General features: G+C 40.4%; 1 protein-coding gene across 1 annotated transcript; it reads left to right on the top strand.

Annotated features, from left to right (window-relative positions):
- The first annotated feature begins 202 nt into the window (after window positions 1–202).
- On the top strand, window positions 203–24,402 carry LOC138975463 (SEC14-like protein 2). Its single transcript, XM_070348150.1, has 11 exons — window positions 203–426; window positions 11,624–11,693; window positions 12,431–12,631; window positions 13,514–13,608; window positions 15,470–15,545; window positions 15,989–16,069; window positions 16,850–16,933; window positions 17,297–17,403; window positions 21,146–21,285; window positions 21,857–22,023; window positions 24,074–24,402. The coding sequence occupies exons 1-11, from the start codon at window positions 373–375 to the stop codon at window positions 24,223–24,225; spliced, it is 1,227 nt and encodes a 408-aa protein (XP_070204251.1). The 5' UTR covers window positions 203–372; the 3' UTR covers window positions 24,226–24,402.
- Window positions 24,403–24,549: the final 147 nt, after the last annotated feature.

The raw sequence follows: 24,549 nt of genomic DNA, 5'->3' as shown, positions 1-24,549 counted from the left end.
CCCAATGAGCTATAGAGGACTCACGGGGGTTTTGCAGGATGAATAACTATCCGAACAGATTGATGCGCATGTGTTGCCTGTCTTCTCCTTGTTTCACGTGTGTTTTCCTGTTTATCTGTCGACGTCTGCAGTCTTCTTTCGGTTGCTGAAGACTAAAAACGAAAATTGAAAGAGCAGGTAACTCTAAAAGTCAAGTACACCTCTTCCGGTAGGAAGAATAACTCTGACTCATTGCTTGGGAGACGACAACAGCGACTGCTGCGAAGGCGACGAAATCAGATCTGTCTGCCCTGTCAACACTTTGTCCCCGCCATGAGTTGAGACAAATTTTAAACGAAAATATTTTCTGGAGCGTTGCATCTACCTGCAAACATGTCTGGTAGAGTTGGTGATCTCAGTGCCAAGCAGGAAGCTGCTTTGAAGCAGGTAAGATTCGCATTGATGTTCCACTCATGTGTCGGTACAGAAACAGAATAACAGATCTAATACTTTCTTTCCATCTCGCACACAACATTGAAAGGGAAACGGTTACTTCGTCTGGATATTTTGAACTTATTAGCCTTGTAATTTCAGGGATGTTTTTCTACTGCTATCTAACTTCTAAGCCTCTGAATTTGCAGGACAATTGCTCGAGATTGCAGTTGCAAATTTATACATGAAAAGACATTTGACCAGAGATACTGCTACAGATCTCTGATTTGACTCATTTTGAGTTGACATTCATTTCAAGTAATGGAATGAATTGTACAGATGCCTTTATTTACATGGGTTTTAGAAGGAGGGGGGTCTTAAATTGTGGGTAAATTTACAGAGGTTATAATTATGAACAGAACATTTGAGAAAACACGGGTCTTATTAAAAGCAAGGGTATCTTAAATAGATTTTTTAAAATAATTAACTCCCCTCAGGTGTGTATGGGTTGTGGAAGATATACCCTTGCGTTTTCTCTAACAAAAATTGGAGGGAGCAATCGCTAGCAATTTAAGGGGGTGCACCCGAAACAATTAATACTCCTGTCCACTTGTTTCCGACACACCCCTTGCTAGTGATTGGCCCCTCCAATGTTTGCCAGAGGAAAAGCAAGGGTAGGCCCTATAGGTCTAAATGCCCTGCATGGCTTCAAAAAATCACAGTGCCAGAAGACCTATATATATATGTCAAAACTATTGGACAGTCAACAAGCAAAGGGTCAAAACCATGCATGCATCAGATCAAAAAGGTAAGCCTCATGCAGTGACTGAAGACTTAGAGAACAACAAAATTTCCTCTGTTCCTAGTGCTACTAATCCTGGTGTCCCGGCCCATAACAGTTTTAAAACGGTGGCTGAGGCTGAAACTGGTAGTGCTAGACATAGACATAAGTAATCTGAATGTGTCTCAGTATATATTATGATAGTTTTATTGATACTCCTGAATTTTTTTTATGAACATTGTAACCCCCATTCAGGGGTGTACCTTAACTTTTGTTGCTACCACAAACACACACAAGACTTGATGACTAAAATGCTATATTTTGATATAATGATAATTAACCAGTGTTTTAATAAAGAATTCAAAATAAAATCCGCCACAAAGAAACAAGAAATCAAAACAACATTCACACCCTGTCACACAATCACACACTAAACCTCACTGAAAGTTACCTCCTTTATTTTCCCCCCTACCACACAATTTACAAAATAATTTACTGTGGAACTTTACTTACCACATAAACACACACGCTTTTAAAAAAAGTAAATCAGCAAAATGTTGGTTTTTTAATTATGTTTTTTGTTGTGTGAAAAAAAAGTATAAAAAGCTGACGACAAAAGTTTTTTGAAGTTGCTTTCTTGTTTTTTTTTACATTAGTCAAGTTTTGACTAAATGTTTTTAACATAAAAGGGGAATTGAGACGAGGGTCGTGGTGTGTGTGTCTGTCTCTGTGTGTGTGTGTGTGTGTGTGTGTGTGTGTATAGCGATTCAGAGTAAAGTACTGGACCGATCTTTATAAAATTTTACATGAGAGCTGTTCCTGGGTATGATATCCCCAGACGTTTTTTTCATTTTTTGGATAAATGTCTTTGATGACGTCATATCCGGCTTTTTGTAAAAGTTGAGGCAGCACTGTCACACCCTCATTTTTTAATAAAATGTATTAAAATTTTGGCCAAGCAATCTTTGACGAAAGCCGGACTTTGGTATTGCAATATTTCAGCTTGGAATTAAAAACAATTTCATCTTATTCCTTGTCGGTTCCTGATTCAAAAAACATATAGATATGATATGTTTGGATTAAAAACACATTCAGAAAGTTATAACAAAAAGAGGTACAGAAAAGCGTGCTATGCAGCACAGCGCAACCACTTCTGCGCTAAACAGGCTCGTTAATTTCACTGCCTTTTGCACGAGCGGCGGACTACGGTCATTGTGAAAAAATGCAGTGCGTTCAGTTTCATTCTGTGAGTTCCACAGCTTGACTAAATCATAAATGTAGTAATTTCGCCTGACACGATTTGTTTCTTTTTCTTTATGTGTGTGTTGTTAAATGTTACTGTTAGATTAAGCAGAAGTATGAATGTTGCATACCAGCCAAATTTACCACAGCTTTAGTCATAAATAAACAAAAGCATTATATATTTCATTTCTATTTCCTAATGAAAACAAACAGATTTTCAGATTTTCAGATTTCCTGATTCTAGAATTTTTTACAGGTATAATCTTTATGCTTTTGATTCAGCAGAGTTGCATCCCTGCAAAGCTGGTGTTAACATATTTTAGAAAACCGTCTCAGTGAGTATCCCTGCGGTCAATGACCTATACATTTCACAGAAACTGGATCAGTGGTACATAGATCGCAGATCAAAGGAAAAATACAGAGGGGAAATATGTTTGTTCTGGATGGTCAGATCAAAGGCAGATGCATTTTAATAGCTGGTTGGCCTTGAGACCTGGGTCAATGACCGGTACTTGCAATCTGAACACAACTGCCTGTCCCAGTTTAGAGACACTCAGACCTTCTTACCCGGGGTCAATGATCTTTGACAACATGTGAAAGTCTCTCAAACTGGCCAGCGAAGAATAAGATAAGAGAGGGGGTGAAGTGAAATGAATAGCGCAGAGAGGGTGGGTGGGGTAGCTATTTTGACTGCTTGATGCAATCGCCAGTCTAGTCAATATTTTGACTGCTGATGCAATCACGGTCAAGTGAGGCGGTCAGGGCTTGATTGGTGGTAATCCTGAGTCCTTCTCAAAGTAGGGAGAGAGGGAATAAATTGATTCTGTTTGCACTGAAAGAAAAATCGCATTCTTCAAGGTTTAGAATTTTTCAAATCCAAAAACAAAGAGACTGCCAACGTTCCAAAATTCAGAATAAAAAAACAAGAAAGGTAGGTTGTTGGAACGTTTGTTATTGACATAACAATACATTCACAGATATTTCGACCCAACGGTCCTTTAAGTGAACAAACAAATATTCACACAAAACTTATCTTGATAGAATCAGTTTTCGCCCACTCGTCAGGAAGTCGACCGAATGAATCATTGCGTACCGGGGGAAAAAATAGAAAAAATGTAAGCGTTGGGTCGAAATATCTGTGAATGTATTGTTTTGTCAATAACAAATGTTCGAACAACCTGTAACCTTTCTTGTTTTTTTATTCAGAATTTTTCACTTAGAGACCAGGAAGTTTTTGCTGGTCCATTTAGACACTGGGGAGATTTTATTCTAGTTATGGTATTCTGACCGTCCCAATTTTATTCTCCCAACTCCATAACTTTTTTCCAACTGAAAACAAATCTCAAAGAAATCACAGACATGAACGTACAACAGAAGATAAACTTAATACTTGGCGTACACCTGAGCGTACTGGAAACCATTAACAAGAGACATTCCTTGTCCGATCTGCAGTAGTACTTCCATTCTGTTTCTAATTGTTCCCAGTTGTAAATTAAATAAGTGTACTGTTGATAGACAAGAAAAGAAAATGGAAGAGTTCGACTGCGCTTGACTTTGTATTAAGCACTGATAGTAATTATGTCAGACAGGTGTAATGGACCCATTAGTCGTATTAGTGCATGAACTTTTGTTTTTTACTACTTCTACTATAGTATATGTACAGTACAACAAGAATGTCTTTTTATTAGTCCCTAGTGTTCAGATTTTAGGGTTCGAACATCCGTAAATTGACGTCCATTCTGTTCTTCTTCTTTAGCGTTCCAGAAATTCTGGTGACGTGTTAGCTCGTTTGCCCATTTGGGTTTCCCACACTATACTCTAAGAGCATATAAATACTATCGTGCCCTACAGGATATGTGTGAACCTTCAAATCATGAACAAGTATTCCTGTCGCAGCGGTGAGGGCTGTGTACAGGAACATCATAGATGCTGGCTATTGATCACACGCTGTCATCAATAAAATAGTTTTCGAATAAAATGGCTTACCGTTGCACGCCGGAGAATCGCCGGAAACGCCAACGGTGCGTACTCGCTTCGCGCTTGCATTCAGTGGCGTTTTCGATCGGGTGTGTTTGGAAAGTGTTCTCGTTTGAGGTCATGCAGTTTGACGTTTATAAGTCTGATTTTACTTTAAGCAAGCGTATGAAACATTACTCATTAGGCTCGTATATTACACCAACCGTTAGGTTGTTTCATGCAGATTATCTAACATACAGCTAGTCAAACGCCGTTTTTTTGTCTTTCTGTCCCGATTGTTTCCGTTTTGATGTTCGTTTCTCCGTACTGATTCTTTGTGGAACAAAAGAGTATGTTTTAAATCGCACTTTAATGTCTACTTATACAGGTCGTCAAGTGTTGTGGCCCTAAGTTGCGTCTAAGTTGTTTTAAAATAATTTGAAAGAACTGATACTGCAGTTCGATGACAACGGTGCGGACATTGTACCAAACAACGGTGCAAAGCAGAGCTCTGTGCAAGGGATACAACGGTGTTGACAAGCAATATTTCTACACAAAAACATTAAAATGACGTGATATTGATTTTAACTCTGAACAATATTTTCTTATTTCATATATTTGCACAGATAGTTATTATGATACTTGACTATGCATCCGTTGTTTATGTTTGTTAACATTGAAAGCATTCCAGTGCTTGTTAAGTTGTGAAGTGATTCAGTGATTTTGTCGGATGTAAATTCCCACTAGTAATTAATACACATGCAGTGGCATGTCAAGGGGCTTTACACCTGTCTGTGGTTACTGCTAGGAGACAGAGCAAACATGTATATATATGCAAACAAAACGTACATATATACGCATTCACATACCTTTCATTTCATTTTGGTCGCATTACAGACAAGAGGCGAAGCCTTCAAGGCTCACGTAAGAAATCGACAAACAGTAACACAAACTCAATCACTCCGTCACACATACACACACACACACACACACACACACACACACACACACACACACACACACACACACACACACACACACACACACGTACACACACACACACACACACACACACACACACACACAGTAAGCATCTATAGGTGAAACTGTGCAAGAAAGCGAGACCCTGGATCTGCCAAGTAGTCTCGGCCCGCTCACAATAACAATGACCGAGACGTTCAGTAATTCCTTTGCGTGACGTCTAACCCTCTTACGTCATAATGTGACGTCTTCAAATGGTTTCTATCACACACGTCAAACACTTTTGACCGAGACTGACGTAATCCATAGACTCGGAAATGTTAAAGTTTCTATCACACACACACACACACACACACACACACACACGCACGCACGCACGCACGCACAGACAGACAAAGTTTATCATCGCATAGGCTACACTTACGTGAGCCAAAAATGGGAATGGAAATATGCGTATTTTCCCATCAGAACTGTAAACAATGCAATATTGTGACATTTCTCTGTTTGTAAAAAGAAAAGCTGTTTGCAATGATCACTTTTAATCATTTTTGAGTCACTTGAGAAAAAGTGACTCTATGTAATCGGTCAGTGTTAGTCTGTCCGGCCGGCCGTCCGGCCGGCCGTCCGTAGACACCACCTTAACGTTGGACTTTTCTCGGAAACTATCAAAGCGATCGGGCTCATATTTTGTTTAGTCGTGACCTCCAATGACCTCTACACTTTAACGATGGTTTCGTTGACCTTTGACCTTTTTCAAGGTCACAGGTCAGCGTCAAAGGAAAAATTAGACATTTTATATCTTTGACAAAGTTCATCGGATGTGATTGAAACTTTGTAGGATTATTCTTTACATCAAAGTATTTACATCTGTAGCCTTTTACGAACGTTATCAGAAAAACAAGGGAGATAACTACCCTTTTCTGTTCGGCAACACACAACTTAACGTTGGGCTTTTCTCGGAAACTATAAAAGTGACCGGGCTCAAATTTTATGTGAACGTGACTCCCAGTGACCTCTACACTTTGACGTCTGCTTTGGTGACCTTTGACCTTTTTCAAGGTCACAGGTATGTCTTGAAGGAAAAAAATTGAAATATCATATCTCTGAAACTATTCATCGGATTTGATTCAAACTTTATAGGATTATTCTTTACATCAAATTATTTACATCTGTATTGTGTTGTGAATAGCAATTTCTTCCTGTCCATCTGATGCCTCATATAATATTCAGAACTGCGAAAGTGACTCGATCGAGCGTTTGCTCTTCTTGTTGTTGTTGTTTTGATTCCAGTGAAATATCATGGACTGATAATGGATTCGAATGAATTTAAGTGCTGGTACTGTGACTACACTTTTGAGACCTTCACATTGATAGTCAATCATATTCAAAATGAACACTTCGAGGAGAAACTGCAGTACTGAGTGCTCCAAATACACCCAGCATCGGGCAAAAAGGGTTACCTTACAAGGAAATTTAACCATGTACCCGTAAAATCCCGAGCAAACGCCCAGTATCTTTTTTTTATTTTTTATTTTTTATTTATTTTTTTTATTTTTTTTCACATAGGATAACGACAATAGCAAATGTCCAATTGAAACCGTCTCAACCATATCATTTACACACGCGCATATAAACAGACAATACAAAAAAGATAAAGAGAAAAGAGAGAGAAAGAAATTAAGAGGAGTGACAGAAGAGAATAGGGATCAGGGAAAGAAGAGAAAGAGGATAGCGAGCGGTGACCAGGCTTTGCAGTTTACCTACACAAATAATTTTAAAAAAATAAAAATAAAAATATCATTCAAACGCATGCCTGCATGTACAGACTCCAGTTTCTGTTGAAAGAAGTTAACTTATTGTTAACCAATGCATTGTGCTTCTCTGCCAAAAATCTTTGTTTTAGAGTTAAAACAAGAACCTGAAAATGGGGGCAGGTCGCACGTATTTTAGATGTATAAATGTGGTATTTTGCGATTAGAAGGAACAAATCAAAGGTTTTGTCCGTCACACAGTTTGTTTGGTAGCCACAGATAATAAGTTGCTTATACAGTCTAACATTAGTACAATGTACAAAATTGTCTCGCATCCACTGAAGGAAATCATTCCAAAAAGCCTGTGTTTTTGTACAGTCCCAAAAAAGATGTTCTAGCGTTTCCTCCTGCTGTCCGCAGAAAGTACAAATAGGAGATTCAACAATATTTCTCAGATGCAAAAAACGCTGGGTGGGTATACTTCTATATATCAGTCTATGTATATTGAAACCATCTGAGACGTACGTCCTCAGTTGTTCTTTTAATTTTTAGAAAAACCTTATTGACATCTACATTACAGTTCAGTGCAGCTGACCACTTTTCAATACATTTCAGAGGATCAGTACTCTTAATCAAATATCCATAGACATGTTTAGAAACGCCCAGTATCTAGCAAACGCCCACCCCCCCACTTTTGACCAAAAGTTGTGCAGAGGGGTCACTTATATTACCTAGCAAACATCCACCCCGGTTGTTTGTTTTTGTTAATAGAAAAAGGTACCTGCATGATTCTATTGTTATAGTGGGTTTTTTTTATTTACAAAATATATACAGTCCCAAAAGAAACCAACATTGATTTGAAATGTGTCTATTTCACAAACCAAAAATCATCACCATCGCTGGGAAGATCATTTACGAAAATAATTGATATCTGTAGGGAAGAAACATTTAGGTTTTGTTTTTATTATTGTGACAATGGATTTTTTGTCTTCAGTGAAAATAAAGTGACCCCAGCCTCAACATATGTTAAAGTATGTGTGTGTGTGTGTGTTTATTCTTCCGAATCAGTTTCACTTTGCGGCGGAAACATCTGCTGCCTCAAAGATATCAACGTTGAAACTGCCTGGCAGTCAGACATATGATTTGGAGGCTTTTTGTGTGTTTTAATTGTTTTATTTTGTGTGTGTGTTGAAAGAATGACCCATATTTGTGCTTTTGAAGTTGCAGGCTACAATGTCAGGACATAAAGTTTGCAAATGAGCAGAGTTGTTTGTAGAATATATTACTTTAGCAATCAAAAGGTTTTCCTAATGGATGCTAAATACTGCTTTATATGTCAGACGGCTGTCGCCAGAAAAGCTCACGATCCATTAAATCTTGCCTGTACTTCTCTGTGATATCCATAGATCAAAAAGCACATCTTTAGTGTGTGTGCGTGTGCGCGTGTGTGTAAAATGAACACGGGCGTAGTTTAGCGTGCAATCGCTTGACTGAATGGTTAACCACGCCTCACTCAGCGTTCTTTTTTCTTCATCATTTATTGTTGTGTGTGAGTCACTGTGTTTTGTTCCACTGTATTTCTCTGGCATTGTTGTATCAATTATTTTCTTGTGAAAATGTGATGACACTTTATCTTGCAAGGGGCTGTATACCTAGCAAACGCCCACCCCCTACTTTTAGCCGAACTGGGGGGGGGGGGGGGGGGGGGGGGGCGTTTGCTAGGGGTTTTACGGTACCAAAAGACATCCATGACAAGGAATTGAAAATCACAGTTAGTGATGACAAGCTTAAAAAAAAATAAACTAGAAGTTGTCCAAACACCATGTTCATTTGAAAATCAGCTCAAAATCACGGAACAGTCTTCAGGATCATTTCATCTTGAGGAGTGGCGACAACACTTTAAGCAGCTTGCTGAGCAACCAGTACCCAGCACAAGTTAAGAAATGGAAGACATAGCTTTGCTGAGGTCACTTAATATTGCCCCATATGTTGCTGAATGCATGAAATCCTTTGGGTGCTTGAAACAATGGATACAGTTTCACCAAATGGTCTCAGAAGGAACGTTTCTAATGAACAATATTTGCTTTCAGTTATTTCTCGATGTGGTCAGATTTTTTGGAACACAAAGTACAATCGAAATGAGATACAGCAATGAAGTCAAGCGATTTTGGATGACTGCAGGTTTTCGTCTGTTTCATGGACGTTTTGTGAGGTTCATGGGAGGACCAAAAAATGCAGGACAGCTTATTTAAGGGTGTGCAGAAAGTGGTCGGTAGGAATCCGCTTGAAGAAAACATCAACTTTGCTGTTCCATCAGCAAAATGCCTTCAAAAGTTCTTCCCTCACACAACAGAAACAAGTGCGCCAGGTGGTGTTCGTGAAGATACACTGAAAGCTATTGCACAGAACAAAATTTACCCAGATTAAGATCTGCTTTGATGTTGTTTCAACCTCTACAAAACTGTCCACCCACTCTCCGGAAATCTCAACATCCATCTGAAATCAAACTCAATCCACATTTCAGTCTTTGCCATTTCTGTATACTATTGAACAATGAAATACCATAGTTACTCAATACAACGCTGTTTTTATGACTAAATCAACTACAGAGTCTTCCTCAGCAGGTAAGCGACTCGATCAGCACTGTTGTCCATACCAAGTCAGCACCGTTGTCATGCTTTCGTCTCCATGTGGCGGCACCGTTGTTTGAAAAAGTGAACATATGATCTTCTAAATCGATTCTACTAAACATTTCCTCCATTCTCAACAACAGAAATTAGTAGCTTCAGAGAGAACATATTCAAGTTTGTTATGGCAGTTACATTTTTCACTCAAAAGGATTCAGTGTGAAGAAGCAAGCATTTCAAGTCAAAAGTTTACCGCAGGAAGACAAAATTCAGCGTTTAATTAACCATACAAAAGAAATTCTGCATTAATCAACTCATTGGTACCTTTGTTGTACAAGTCTAACGTCTTATGCACTCGTATAAACAAGCACCAGATAAGCGTTCGATTTACCTCAAATGAAGGCTCAACCTTGAGACGCCAACTGTCCGCTGCAAGATCTGTCGCTGCGCGAAGCGAGTACGCGCCGTTGTTTGTTTCCGGCAATTCTCCGGCGTGCGTTGGATCCTTGCTCAAACTGCGGCTATCTTGTCGACATTCCTGGCGCACAGATCTGCAATGTGCAACGGGACGTTACTGTTGAATACACACAATTTATGTTGAAGTCACAGGGCACAGGCAGACCCCACTCACGCGAGCGCGCGTTTGCGTGAAGATGCACGTCACCTAATCATTCAATCACACAATGTAAAAACGTGGTGGTTAAAACTGGATATTCAAAGTATCATGAATCTCTGAAGAGAATCTTCTTTTTTTCAATCAGTTGTTCGTGTAAGGCACGCGCAGACGGAATGTAGCTCTAAGTCTAACTTAAAACAGATCTAACAGATTCTAAAAAAAGAATGTGACAGTTTAGTTCTATTCATCTGGATGAGCTCAATCTATGCTGTCCGAAGTAGAAACAGCTACTTGATACGTAACTCCCCTCCCACGACACACACTAGATGAGAAAAGGAAAACGTGCGGAGAAAATAATAATGTGAAAACTAGATCTAAAAGTAAGCCCGGTTTACGATTTCCGGATGCCCTTTTAGCCAACAGCTACAAGCTTTGTTTCAAAACTAAGAAATGTAATTACTAGGTTTGAAATCAATTATACAACTAAAGTTAATGGGAGATCAAAGGAAAGGTTGGGTATAATGTCAAAAATTATACTTACATTCCCGTTTCAGCATGCTCTTCCGTAGAAAGACTCCCTGGGCTTTGTCACGCTTACGATTTCGCCAAAAGTACTTTGAACACACCCCCGATGTAAAATTCAATGAGCATTTTTGTCACTTGCCGGTCGGATTTGGTGCCCAATTCCAACTTTGCAGTATCCCAGGGTTGTTTCTGGTCCACCGAATTTACACATTCAGGCCTATGCCGCCTTGATCGATCGCAATTTCGATTTTTACGCACTGCGTCTGTCAAGCGCAAGATAGCAGACATCTTTGGACCGTCGACTCTTTGCGCATGCGCCGCTGATAATTTGATTGGTCGATATTTTTAGCACATGGTCTCAGAAAACAGAAAACAAAACATTGGGAGTGTCTGAGACACTTATATACCCCAAAATAAAAACTTTTTTTACATATTTTTTTTTCTGCAACTTTTTTCCCCATGGTTCATTCATCATCTGACATAACATTTTAGCGAAATCTAACCATAAGATTATTGAAAAAAAGCAAAAATGTAGACGACCACCTTGGTGGTTAAATTACAAGAATGAAAAATCTGAAAATGTAACAGATTTTTTTTAGGGGGGGGGGGGGGGGGGGGGGGGGGGGCTAGTATAGACTATTGTGGATTCACTTAGGATTCGGCAATGTCCAGATCAATATTGAATTATATGCTAGTTTCTCCATTACATCATGTTATTTTTTTTCTCAAACAGATAAAGGAGACAATGCATGATTTACTGACACCAGAACACGATGACCATTTTCTCCTGCGCTTTTTGAGAGGTACTGTTAAATGTAGATCTCAGCTGTCTCTTTCAGTCTGTCTTACATCTCTGGGTTGTTTCACCCTGTCTTTCTCTCCCTTTAATTATTCACAGAAAAAATTCCGGCACGGTTGGCCTAGTGGTAAGGCGTCTGCCCTGTGCTCGGGAGGTCGTGGGTTCGAACCCCGGCCGGGTCATACCTAAGACTTTAAAATTGGCAATCTAGTGGCTGCTCCGCCTGGCGTCTGGCATTATGGGGTTATAGTGCTAGGACTGGTTGGTCCGGTGTCAGAATAATGTGACTGGGTGAGACATGAAGCCTGTGCTGCGACTTCTGTCTTGTGTGTGGCGCACATTATATGTCAAAGCAGCACCGCCCTGATGCCCTTCGTGGTCGGCTGGGCGTAAAGCAAACAAACAAACAGAAAAAATTGTCACAATTGCTGTTTTAAATTGCTAATACATGTTCCCATAGTGTGTGTGTGCTTGTATGCACTTTGTGTGTGAGAAAGAGAGAGAGATAGATTTTGTGCTTTGTTTAAAAAATTGTGATTATAGAGTGTGCATGCATGCTATTTTTGTGTTTGATATTCATCCACATGCTGTTACAGCATCTGACATTTTCTGTGTGGATTAGGCTCAGTATTACTACACATGCTTAAATGCACTACCACACAGCTGTTACTTTAGCTACAACAGCCATCATGTCATGCTTCATTTAAATGACTTTTTTTCATCGTTTTTTGTCTTACACAGCAAGGAGCTTCGACTTAAAGAAGACGGAACAGATGTTACGGAACGACTTTGTGTGGCGGAAACAGATCGGCGCTGACAGCATTTTGGATGACTTTATTGTGCCGGAGGTGATGCAAAAATATTACCCAGGCGGCATCTGTGGCCAGGATAAAGATGGATCTTTGATCTGGATCGATCCCTGCGGCACAATTGACATGAAGGGTGGGTATAGCACAGTCTTGCCATGTAACGATGATTATATATATTTTTTCAATCTTATTTTCTTTTCGTTACAGTACTAATTATCGTCCCATTGTTGGGAAATTCAGGTTGCTTCCTCCCAGTGGAAAGCTAGCACTACAGCATTTAACAGAGTCCTGCTATCCAGCCCGTGTGTGTGCGTGTTTATAGGTGTTACTAAATCAGCCACCTGAACTCATGACACAATGACCAAGGTCTTTTACCTGCCACTGGGATGGGACATGGATTACTGTCTCTGAGTGCACATTAGTATGACCAACGTACGTGGTCCGGATTTGAACTCATGAACACGTGTCCCTGACTCCCCCTTCCCCCAGTTATATCAATAACAGATCTGAAATAATGTTGATGTCTTATGGGGCATATGTAGTTGTTATGTGCACAAAAAATAAAACGTTATTTGTTTGTTTCATTTGTGTTTTTGTTGTTGGTTGGTTCGTTTGTTAAATATGTCATTTGTGTTAGCTCAAGAGGTTAATTGACCCGAGTGCAACTGCAAGAGACTGATTTTCAAGAGCACTGTATGTGAGACAGGTACAAATCACAAAGAATGCCTGAAAGAGTTTTTATAAAGGGTCTAGTATTTGTCTTTTTGGATCTTGTTTCCAAAGGAGTCCTATGTAACTATTATGTGTGTGCACGAGGGAGAGTATTGGAAGTGAAATATGGATCGACACTTTTAACAATGAATTTTTGAAACTTGTGAGTTTAGGTGTCATAATCACATTTATGAATTTAAGTAGTCCGAGGCAATGGCCTTGCACTAAAATGTGTGTTAGAAAGTACAGTGCCATTTTCTGTTACTGAATGAGTGAAATTGGGTTTTAATTTGTTTGATTTTAGGCATTTTACAGTCGATGCGCAAGCAGGACATTCTGAAGTCCAAGGTCCATCTGCTGGAGTCCATGTACAGACGTTTCTGTCTGCTGACCAGAGAGGTGAGTCATGACTGGTCAGTTATACAGTGGTGTAACCCCCCACCCCTGAATTTAAGACTAATAGAATCCCTCAATTTAAACTACAGGGATGTCGTTAGGCGTCGGACATCGGACATAGACCGATTAAAAGGCTCAAATGTCCGATTCACATAGCCGCATGGCAGTCAGATGTCCTATCGTTTTGAACTGAGCGCGGTCATTGTCCGATAAGGACTCCATTCCTTCGGACAGCGCGTTATTTGATAATTTTCCTTTCAGTTTCATGATAGAAATCTTCAAAAAGCGACCGATCGCTTTCGCGTACAGGTGCACTGAAGTTGTGCAGGGACGATCTTGCGTTTTCCGAACCGTGTGCGTACACCACAGAGATATAGAATATTCTATATTTCTGTGGCGTACACCCGTCTACAGCACACTTAAGTTAAGAGTACGGGAGACAACTCCAACTGACCAAGGCTCGCGTCTGCTTTAATTTGCTTTTGGTTGTAGATGAAGCACACGGCACTGAATTAATCAAAAAAAACCTAAAGCCTGCTAAAGAACAGCAAAAGCTGAACACGTTTGGCGTTTCAACGGCATCGTGTGCTAAATTAGGGCCACGAACAGGGGAAAACACGGCTAGCATCATTCTGGAAAGTTACAGTGCCAATAACAGTGTCGCCGCTGAAACCTTTACAATTTCGGAAAGTAAAGTTTCGTCACTTGTAGATGGTGTCGGTACAGCAGGAAATTCACACAAACGCTGTTTAGTACTAGTTGGTTAGAAGTTGACAGCAAAGAGACCATCTATATAGGCAAACTTGTTTTGTCGAACCTGTCAAGAAAAAGCCCCGTCAGGAAATCATGCAGATTGTGTGCAAATCAAAGTAAGAGTGCTGAAGTTTTGGGTTGCTTTTTAGTTTGTTTGTTCCTTTTTTGGGTATGTCCTGTTTGAAACAAGAGTAATAAAACACACAATGTTGGTGCATATACTGATATGTGTGTGTGTGCACATGATTTTGTGTTTTGGACAACTTTATAATGTCCCATTAATATTTCTGAAAGCAGTCAAATGTCCTATTGATGCCGAAGAGCTCAGGACATTTGTCCTGTAGGTATGAATTTGTGGCAACATCCCTGAAACTATAGGTCTTTCTTTCGCAGATTTCTGTTTTTTTTTAAGAATCAAAAGACAAGAAAGGTTAGTTTATGAAACGTTTAATTTTAAGTTTATAAATCGTTTAATATTTCTTAGACAAAGCAAGACATTGGCTAGGGGTTTGATCTAAAGTGGACGAACAAGATACACAACAGACAAATAGTAATGAAAAGGATGAACATTTAACTAAAATTGCGATGGTTAATTTCCTGGTCTTTGGATTTTTGTTTCCAAGCGCTGTGAACCTCTGCCCTTTTCAAGACTCACTGATCCCTGCCTTTTGAGAGCTGATGTTCTCCAAGGGAGGATACCACCTGTATCTATATTCATCAATTAAGGGATTGAATTCAACGCCAAAAAGCACACTTTTATCCCACCAAAACATTAGTTACTGATTTATGCAAATTGCAGTATTTTTGAAGTAACCATTAACCCATATGATCAATTCTGACATAATTCTGAGATGATAAATTCATATGTGGCAGGGGGTTTACATGTTAGTTGGTATTAATTATACATTTACAACGTTCCTGTTGTCTTTCTGCTTGAATGAACTCGAGGTCGAAATTACAAAATGTTGAAGTAAAAATGCAGTTAAAAATTGCTTATTCTGACGCTTCCTCTTTGTGCAGTGAGTTTTGCATAAGTATATAATATTACTAAGAGAGTTATGAGAGATTGATGCATTATGATTTATTGATTACTCTGTTTTTTGTTTTGCAGCAAAATCGCTTGGTTGACCAGATTACAATTGTGTTTGATATGGATCATTTTGGGATGAAGCATCTGTGGAAGCCAGGTAATCTTGACAAGATATTGTAATTGAAAGTAAGCGATTTTATGGCAAATAACCATGGACAGGGGGGGGGTCGGTCGGTGGTTAAGGTGAGAGTTTTGTAGAGTAGTAGCAGAATTGTTCCTCGTGTGTGTGTCTGTGTAGATTATTATGGCCATCAGTCTTTAGGCCTTAATGTGAGGGATATTATGCCTGTTTGTGTGTGTGTGTGTGTGTGTGTGTGTTTGTTTGATTGTGTGTGAGTGAGGGTACATACAGAGAGAGTGTTAGTGTGCATGCCTGTGTGTGCTCACACATGTAAGTGTGCATGTGTGTGCATTCAATGTCATGTATGCTAGAGTGTATAGGTCCTTTGGCTAAATTTTAATTTGGGAAAAGATAAATTAGAAGAGAAAGCTCATGGTTAGCATCAATTTTAAATAACTTGTTTGCCACTTTTGTTGCAGGTGTGGATGTTTACATTGAACTGATCTCCATGTTTGAGGACCATTACCCTGAAACACTGAAAAGTTGCTTTGTCATAAACGGTAACTTACATGTTAATTATTCTATTTTGTGTGTGACAGTGTGTGTGTGAGTGTCAGGATTTTTATTACCCCCCGCGGGTTAGGGGGAAGAATTTACCCGATGCTCCCCAGCATGTCGTAAGAGGCGACTAACGGATTCTGTTTCTCTTTTTACCCTTGTTAAAGTGTTTCTTGTATAGAATATAGTCAATTTTTGTGAAGATTTTAGTCAAGCAGTATGTAAGAAATGTTAAGTCCTTTGTACTGAAAACTTGCATTCTCCCAGTAAGGTAATACATTGTACTACGTTGCAAGCCCCTGGAGCAAATTTTTGATTAGTGCTTTTGTGAACAAGAAACAATTGACAGGTGGCTCTATCCCATCTCCCCCCATTCCCGGCCGTCGCGATATAACCTTCGTGGTTGAAAACGACGTTAAACACCAAATAAAGAAAGAAAGGATTTTTATTGACTTTTTACTTTGCGTTTGATTATTTTGGTGTATAGTCTGTGTATGGGTGTGTCTGTATCTGTATACCTTCATGCTCAGGTGTGTGTGTGTGTGCATATTTGGTGTGTGTGTTCCTGTTTGTGTGAGTGTGTGCGGATGAGAGAAAAGTTTTCTACATATATAAATGTGTGTGCCTTTTTGGTTGAGTGGTATTTGTGTGTTATTCAGCTTCTTAGACTGATCAAGATATCAGCCAGCACACTCTGCAGAAAGTGTTACCTGTCAGCTGTTCGCTGATTGATTTATTGATTGAGAAAGTGATTATCAGGTATATCTTTTTTATAATTTCAGCTCCCAAGATCTTTCCTATCGCCTACAATCTTATCAAGCCAATCCTCAGCGAAGACACGCAGAAAAAAGTGCATATACTGGGCTGTAAGTAAAATTTTTAACTCACCTGAGCAATCAGCAAGTCTCAGTAATGAGCAATGTCTGAGGGGGGGAGGAGCGTTTTCTCAGGTGTTTTTGAAGGTAAAGCTTTGAAACTTTGCGCACTTCTAGGGTTTGATGAAAGTATAAAAATAGCACACACCCTGAACACCTAACGTCAAAGCGCAAGAGCAGCGCCTGCGTATTGTATTTTCTGTTTTCTCCTTGTTCTTGTCATTCTGAACCATATGGTACTTGTGGTAACTTCAACATTCTGGAACAATAGAATCTAAACTTGAGTGATGTCCAGAGAATGATAGTGATACCAAGTAGAGATTTATTTTTTATTAATTTTGTTTTTATCAACAGCAAACTACAAGCAGACGCTGTTGAAGTATATAGATACGGACCAGTTACCAGTGAACTGGGGAGGCACACAGATTGATCCAGATGGAAATACTTACTGTGCATCCAGGGTATGTCTGCGTGCGTGATATATTGATTGTTACATACCTTAATGATTTAAGCTTGATAAAATTTGATATTTTTATCTGGTGCCTGCTTACTGAAAGTAAATTTATACGTGAGATATGTTCTAATGAGCCTCACTGACAGTTTTCAATCATTTGAAGAAGCCTACCCCCCCCCCCTCCCTCCCACACACTCACACACACACACATTTATATGATAGGCTGCTCTTTTGGCTTGACTTGACTACACCTTTTATTTGTATTTGGAGTAGATCTGTTTCAAAATTTTGAGCAAGCATTAAAGCCAATACATGTACTTGTGTTTAATTTCACTATAATGCACTGATTTAACAATTGTCTTAGCAGAGCTGTCAACCATAACTACAACTTTGTAATTTTAAGAAACATTCACAGGAAAAAACAAAACAACAGTTTTTTGTGCAATCCCTTTATTAGGTATTATATTCAGTACATCGTTTGCAGTATTAGTGTACATGTATTGTATTGTTCTTCTTCTTCAGCGTTCCAGAAATTCTGGTGACGTGTGAGCTTGTTTGCCCATTTGGGTTCCTCACACTATACTCTGAGAGCATAGTCAGCTTCACTCCGCTTTCGTTGGGTATAGGCATGCTGGGTATTTTCGTGTTTCCATAACCCACCGAACTCTGACATGGATTACAGGATCTTTTCCGTGCGCACTTGGTCTTGTGCTTGCGTGTACACACGAAGGGGGTTAAGTCACTAGCAGGTCTGCACATAAGTTGACCTGGGAGATTGGAAAAATCTCCACTCTTAACCCACCAGGCGGCAGCGACCGGGATTAAATTACATATCTTAACCCGACTCACATATAGCATTAACTTCAGTTTAAGTGCTAAGACGCTGAACTACGCTTCATCCCAAAGGGGAAGTAACCCCCTAAAAAAGAACGGCCTTGACCTATAACCCATGTTAGTCAAGAGTCAAGGTCATACCGTCATGTGACTGATCACGCGTGACTCCACCGCCGCCATGTTGTGAAAGCTCACTCCCACTTCAGCCTCCGAGACACTCGGACGCATTTTAGACTACGCTACACGCTTTCAGCCTAGACTGTCTTCTAGACAGTGTTTCACCCCGTTTACAGGTCCCTGCTTCTCATGCACCAGTTTGGGTGAGCTCATTCTATTTTGTTTGCTTTTGCTTGCGTTTGTTTCTTTCTCCGTGTTTCGGTCTGATTGTTGTTTACCATAACTCAGACTGTTTTCTCAGCAATGGCTGACAAGGAGAAAAAAGAAACCACAGACTAGACAGGTAGCTGCTGACGTTTCACCCTTTAAGGTTTCGCATAAAGAAAAAGGCAAAGGCTCAACTCAACTCAACTCAACTCAACTCAACTCAACTCAACTCAACTCAACTCAACTCAAATTTTATTGGCTTCAATTTTCATAGAAGAATTTGTCTTGCGCTTGGGAGAAAGTAAGAGTATAACATATAAAAACAGCATTCATATCACATTTCATGTATCACACACAGTAATCACTAGTATAAGCCTACAATTATCACATTTGTACCTGTATCATACATGCAAATAAATAGTATCACATTTCCACGTATCACACACAATATATACATTACATAACATACAGCAAGCTTCCATCTCCCGCGCCCCCCCCCCCCCCTCCCACACATACATATCCTCGCACGTGCGTCGACTCCATACAAATGACATCAGTCCATCACTATCGTTTCTGTTCTTGACCCATGTTCCCAAACAACAATGTCCGTCGCGATATAACCTTCGTGGTTGAAAACGACATTAAACACCAAATAAAGAAAGAAAGAACAACAATGTCTGTTAAGATTTTGGACCCTTTGCTGAAGGAGGTTAAAAGTAAGGCTACTTCAGCCACGGTCATGGTTAGCCTCCCAAGGCAGGTCCCCATCATCGCTTAAAGGTCAGGAGATCGGCGATTTCTTCCACTCTAAAACAATTGGGTCACCCAATTTCTCTTGGTGGAGTTATTGCAAGCGTGTTAAGGGGCGCTGCAATGGATTTTGTCAGGGCAAAGACACCAGTCCCAGCCTGGGATTTGTTTTTAGTTCTAGAGTTTTTGAGATCTTCTGATTTCGAACCCTTACACTTGGCAAGTCTTCATAATCTGACACGTAAGGCTCTGCTGCTTACTTTACTTGCCACAGCTAGAAGGAGCAGTGAGGTACACGCTCTCTCGGGCCTTCCCAAGGATACCTTGATCGAAAGTGACGGTTCTATCACACTTCGTTTTAGGCCTCATTTCTTGGCAAAAAATCAAAAGCCTCACCATCCTTCTCCCTTAATCAGGATTCCGCCTTTATCTACCATCCTAGCATCAGGAGACCCTGACATGGCAAATTGTCCAGTTAGAACACTCAGCAGCTATTTGTCTGGGACTGCTCCGTTAAGAGCTAAAGAGCAAAAACTCCTTTTCATCTCACTCAATACAGCCCGGAGCAGAGACAGGTGTCACGGGTTACCTTAGCTAGCTGGATGTCTACACTCATTAGACAAGCATATGACTGGTGGCATAAAGAAAAAAAGGGGGGGCAGTCTGTTCTCCCTCTGTTGTCTGCACGAACTCATGAGACGAGAGAGAGCCTGGGTCTCATCTTTGGCCGTACTCAAGTCAGGGAGACTGTCTGAAGTACTTGATTCAGCTTATTGGACGTCTGAAGACGTTTTTATGAACTTTTATTTGCGCGACATTGCAAGTACGCGACAAGATGGGACCAGCTCCTTACCGGCTGTGGTGGCCGCAGGGCAGGTTCTTCCCAGATTATAGAGCAAGTTACCCGCCACCTACATTATCAATCTGCCATATGTGAGTCGGGTTAAGATATGTAATTTAATCCAAAATTTTATTAGTAAATTTTGATTTGATTAATATACTTACCCGACTCACATCGTTAATACCCTCCCGCCTACCCCGCTTAGGGTTTCCCTAAAAATGAACATGCAGATCACTTCAGTGGGAGTGAGCTTTCACAACATGGCGGCGGTAGAGTCACGCGTGATCAGTCACGTGACGGTATGACCTTGACTCTTGTCTAACATGGGTTATAGGTCAAGGCCGTTCTTTTTTAGAGGGTTACTTCCCCTTTGGGGTGAAGCGTAGTTCAGCGTCTTAGCACTTAAACTGAAGTTAATGCTATATGTGAGTCGGGTAAGTATATTAATCAAATCAAAATTTACCAATAAAATTTTGGATTCGAACTCACGACCTCCCGATTAGGAGGCCGACGTCTTACTACTGCGCCGCTGCGCCCGTCGTATTGTATTGTGATTCTTAGATGTTATTGGAAATAATGTTGTGGTTCACGCTATACAAGCTATCATTATTGTATTCTGTAAGGACAGTGAAACCTTACTTTTAAGACCTCCACAAATCTAAGAAAATCAGGTCTTAAAAAGGAGGGCGTCTTAAAATGGGGGTAAATTTACAGAGGTTATGAACAGAAAATCTGAGAAAACAAGGTCTTAAAAAGGAGGGAGTCTTAAAATGGGGGTAAATTTACAGAGGTTATGAACAGAAAGTCTGAGAAAACAAGGTCTTAAAAAGGAGGGTTAAAGTGGGATTAGATTATGAACAGAAAGTCTGAGAAAAGTATAGGTCTTAAAAGGGAGACATTCTAAAGTTGGGGGGGGGGGGGGGTCGTAAAAGGGGGGTTCTGATATGTCACTCACCGTGCTAAATACAACATGCATGTGAATCATTGGACTGTCTTTCAGATATGCATGGGAGGGGTGGTTCCGGAAACGTTGTACTGTCAGGACCTGTCCGACCTCACAGGGTTCACTGAGGCCTCCATTGGCAGAGGTTCAACGCTCCAGCTTGACGTGGATGTTCCTAAACCCAACTGCTACATCAGGTACTGCACGGAAACTCATTCAACAGGAATGTGAATTTTCTGTCATTTTGTGGATTTCCAGCATTTTTTAAAATGCAAGATATTAAAACTTCTAGAGATTCCAAGATTGCACTAGATGGCAGAGTGATAACAATAACAATTCAACACTGTATAATTGTTCTTCTTCTTCTTTTTCTGCGTTTGTGGGCTGAAACTCCTACGTACACTCATGTTTTTTGCACCAGTGGATTTTTACGTGTATGACACTTTCTACCCCATATGTTGACCAATTTTTTGTTGCCGAGACCAGCTGTGCTGCAGCAGGTCACTCAGAATTGTAGTAGCTGTGTAGAACTGTGTATCAACACGCTGGAATGCAGGCGTTAGATGGACGTTACAGGAAGCGACTGAAGCTAACAGTCTGAGCGAATATATCCGTACCTGGTCAGATAGAGCCAAATGAGTGGGTACGGATATATCCGTACCTGGGAGACAATGAGTTAAGTAACTTTCAAACCAGTGAGTATTCCTTTCTCTCTTTCTTTTCAGTGATCCCTGTATGGATTATAGCACACATTTATTTTACGTGTAGATGGCAGTTCAAGACGGACGGCTTTGACATCGGCTTTGGTGTGTTCCGCAAGACGGGGGAGGGCCGTCAAAAGGCCGGAGAGATGGACGTCGTACTGCCGTCAGATAGAGTCAACAGCCATCTTATCCCTGAGGATGGTTCTGTTACCTGCAAGGAGACTGGAACTTGTGAGTGTGTGTGCAAATGTGTATGCATGCAAAGAGTGTGTGTGTGTGTTTGTGTGTGTGTGTGTTTGGGCAAAAGACCCATGTTTGTGTGTGTGTGTGTGTGTGTGTTTGTGTGTGTGTGTGTGTTAGGGCAAAAGACCTAGTGTTTGTGTGTGTGTGTGTGTGTGTGTGTGTGTGTGTTTGGGCAAAAGACCCATGTGTGTGTGTGTGTGTGTGTGTGTGTGTGTGTGTGTGTTTGTGTGTGAGTGTGTGTATGTGATAATGTGTGTTTGGGCGAAAGATTCAGTGTGTGTGTGTGTGTGTTTGGACAAAAGACTCGGTGTTTGTGTGTGTGTTTAGACAAAAGACTCGGTGTTTGTGCATTTGTGTGTGTTTGGACAAAAGACTCGGTGTTTGTGTGTGTGTGTGTTTGGGCGAAAGATTCAGTGTTTGTGTATGTGTGTCTGTGTGTTTGGGCAAAACACTCAGTGTTTGTGTGTGTGTGTGTGTGTGTGTGTGTGTGTGTGTGTGTGTGTGTGTGTGTGTGTGTATGTGTTTGGGCGAAACATTCAGTGTTTGTGGAAGTTTCGTCCAATTTTGCGTTGGTGTTTTTGGCGTGCCGGAGAGGGGAGACGACAAAGAGGTTGTCTAGTAAGAGAGTGATCGAGTCAACAATTAAGCCTTCAATTTGAATTACTGCTCTGTTACCTAGAAAGTGATTGCATCAAGTGTGTGGGTGTCTGCCTGTCTTTGTATGTGTGTATTTCTGTGTCTGTGTGTGCTTTTGTCTCGCACATGTCACAGTGTCCATGTATTATCTGCATCTGTACATTTGACTGTCTGAGTGTGTGTGAGTCTATCCCCTTACTGAAATCTAGTATACCACAAATGTACGACATGTTGCGCATTATTAGTACACCGTTGGTACATATGTGGTATAAGTCCCAAGATAATGGAGGGAAAGATCGCGCTCCAGTATTTGCATTGAATTAGTCTCACGTACTTGGTTATTTTATTAAAGCACAGTGCCATATTCAAGTAGAGAATCATGTTGGTTTAACCTTTTACTGTAATTATATTTTACTTTTATTCATTCGCTTGCGGCTTCGTGGCAGGCGGAAGACAAAATCAGCCAGATAAGTTTTCGTTATTGTTTGTCTGTACACTTAATAGACCGTTGGGTCGATATATTTGTGGAAGTATTGTTTTGTCAATAACAAACGTTCCAACAACCTACCTTTCTTGTTTTTTTATTCTGAATTTTGGAACGTTGGCAGTCTCTTTGTTTTTGGATTTATTTTTTCTTTTACTGTAAGTAAAGCTATACAGTGGAACCCCCATTTTAAGACCTCCAAAATTCTGTGAAGATTAGAAAGGGGGAATCTTAAAATGGGGGTAAATTTACAGAGGTTATGAACAGAAAGTCTGAAAAAACAAGGTCTTAAAAAGGAGGGAGTCTTAAAATGGGGGTAAATTTACGAGGTTATGAACAGGAAGTCTGAGAAAACAAGGTCTTAAAAAGGAGGGAGTCTTAAAATGGGGGTAAATTTACAGAGGTTATGAACAGAAAGTCTGAGAAAACAAGGTCTTAAAAAGGAGGGAGTCTTAAAATGGGGGTAAATTTACAGAGGTTATGAATAGAAAGTCTAAGAAAACAGGGTCTTAAAAGGGAGGCAGTTGTTGCGCGTTGTTACTAGTGCGCCCTGCGCCATTGGCGCATTAAATCTGAAAATGTCCCATCACAATTCCCTTCAGTGCGTCAAAGGGCACATTGAGATTACGTACCACCACGCCACCAAATGTACACTTTACATCGGATTACACACACACACAGCTATACACACACACAGAAACACGCACACGCACACACATATACATGGATAACGCGATATAGCGGCTAATTTTGGATGGCACCATATATTGCACCGTTTCAGTTACGCGTACAGGCCTCTTTGGCGCTTCTTGCCTTCAACTATGTCCCATCAGAATTTGGTTGAGGGGGACAAATGTCCCATTGCCTTTTTCTCCCAGGTTAAACCCTGCACTGTACATTTGTCTGTTTCTGCCACAGATGTCTTGAGGTTCGACAACACCTACAGTTGGACGCGCAGCAAGAAAATCTTCTACCTGATGGAAGTCCTGGAGCCGGACACTGAAGCACCGATTTCAAAAGTGGCGTCCAACAACAGCCTGAAAGTAGAAGCAGGTGTCGGTGACAGCTGATCTAAGTGATTGTCATCTGTGTTGGTTTGCTGTCGTACATAATTATGTTATTGTTGTTTTCTAGCTTACCTTGCAGCGCGCCCATCCCAAAATAGAAGACGTCCGGAAAACGTATTCTAGACTTTTTCTTCGTCGTATTTTGTGCGTGTGTCGCGTATTGTCGTACCGATAATGATTTGGCGTACAAAATACGCCCAAGTCGTACTGGTAAACAGGTCTGCTATTTGTAGACGCTAATAGACAATTTTCGGAAATGTATCTGTCAGGATTGTATGGTTTGTGACAGACTGTGAGTATTCTCGCTTTTTCTTGGACAAACTTACG

This window comes from Littorina saxatilis, linkage group LG9, assembly GCF_037325665.1.
Source record: "Littorina saxatilis isolate snail1 linkage group LG9, US_GU_Lsax_2.0, whole genome shotgun sequence".
Classification (NCBI taxonomy): Eukaryota; Metazoa; Mollusca; class Gastropoda; order Littorinimorpha; family Littorinidae; genus Littorina; species Littorina saxatilis.
This window is presented reverse-complemented; position numbering and strand designations above follow the sequence as displayed.

Coding starts and splice junctions, on each gene's coding strand:
- LOC138975463 (XM_070348150.1), top strand. CDS start 373: ATGTCTGGTAGAGTTGGTGATCTCAGTGCCAAGCAGGAAGCTGCTTTG. Junction 12,632..13,513: donor CGGCACAATTGACATGAAGG/GTGGGTATAGCA, acceptor GTTTGATTTTAG/GCATTTTACAGTCGATGCGC. Junction 21,286..21,856: donor AAACCCAACTGCTACATCAG/GTACTGCACGGA, acceptor TTTTACGTGTAG/ATGGCAGTTCAAGACGGACG.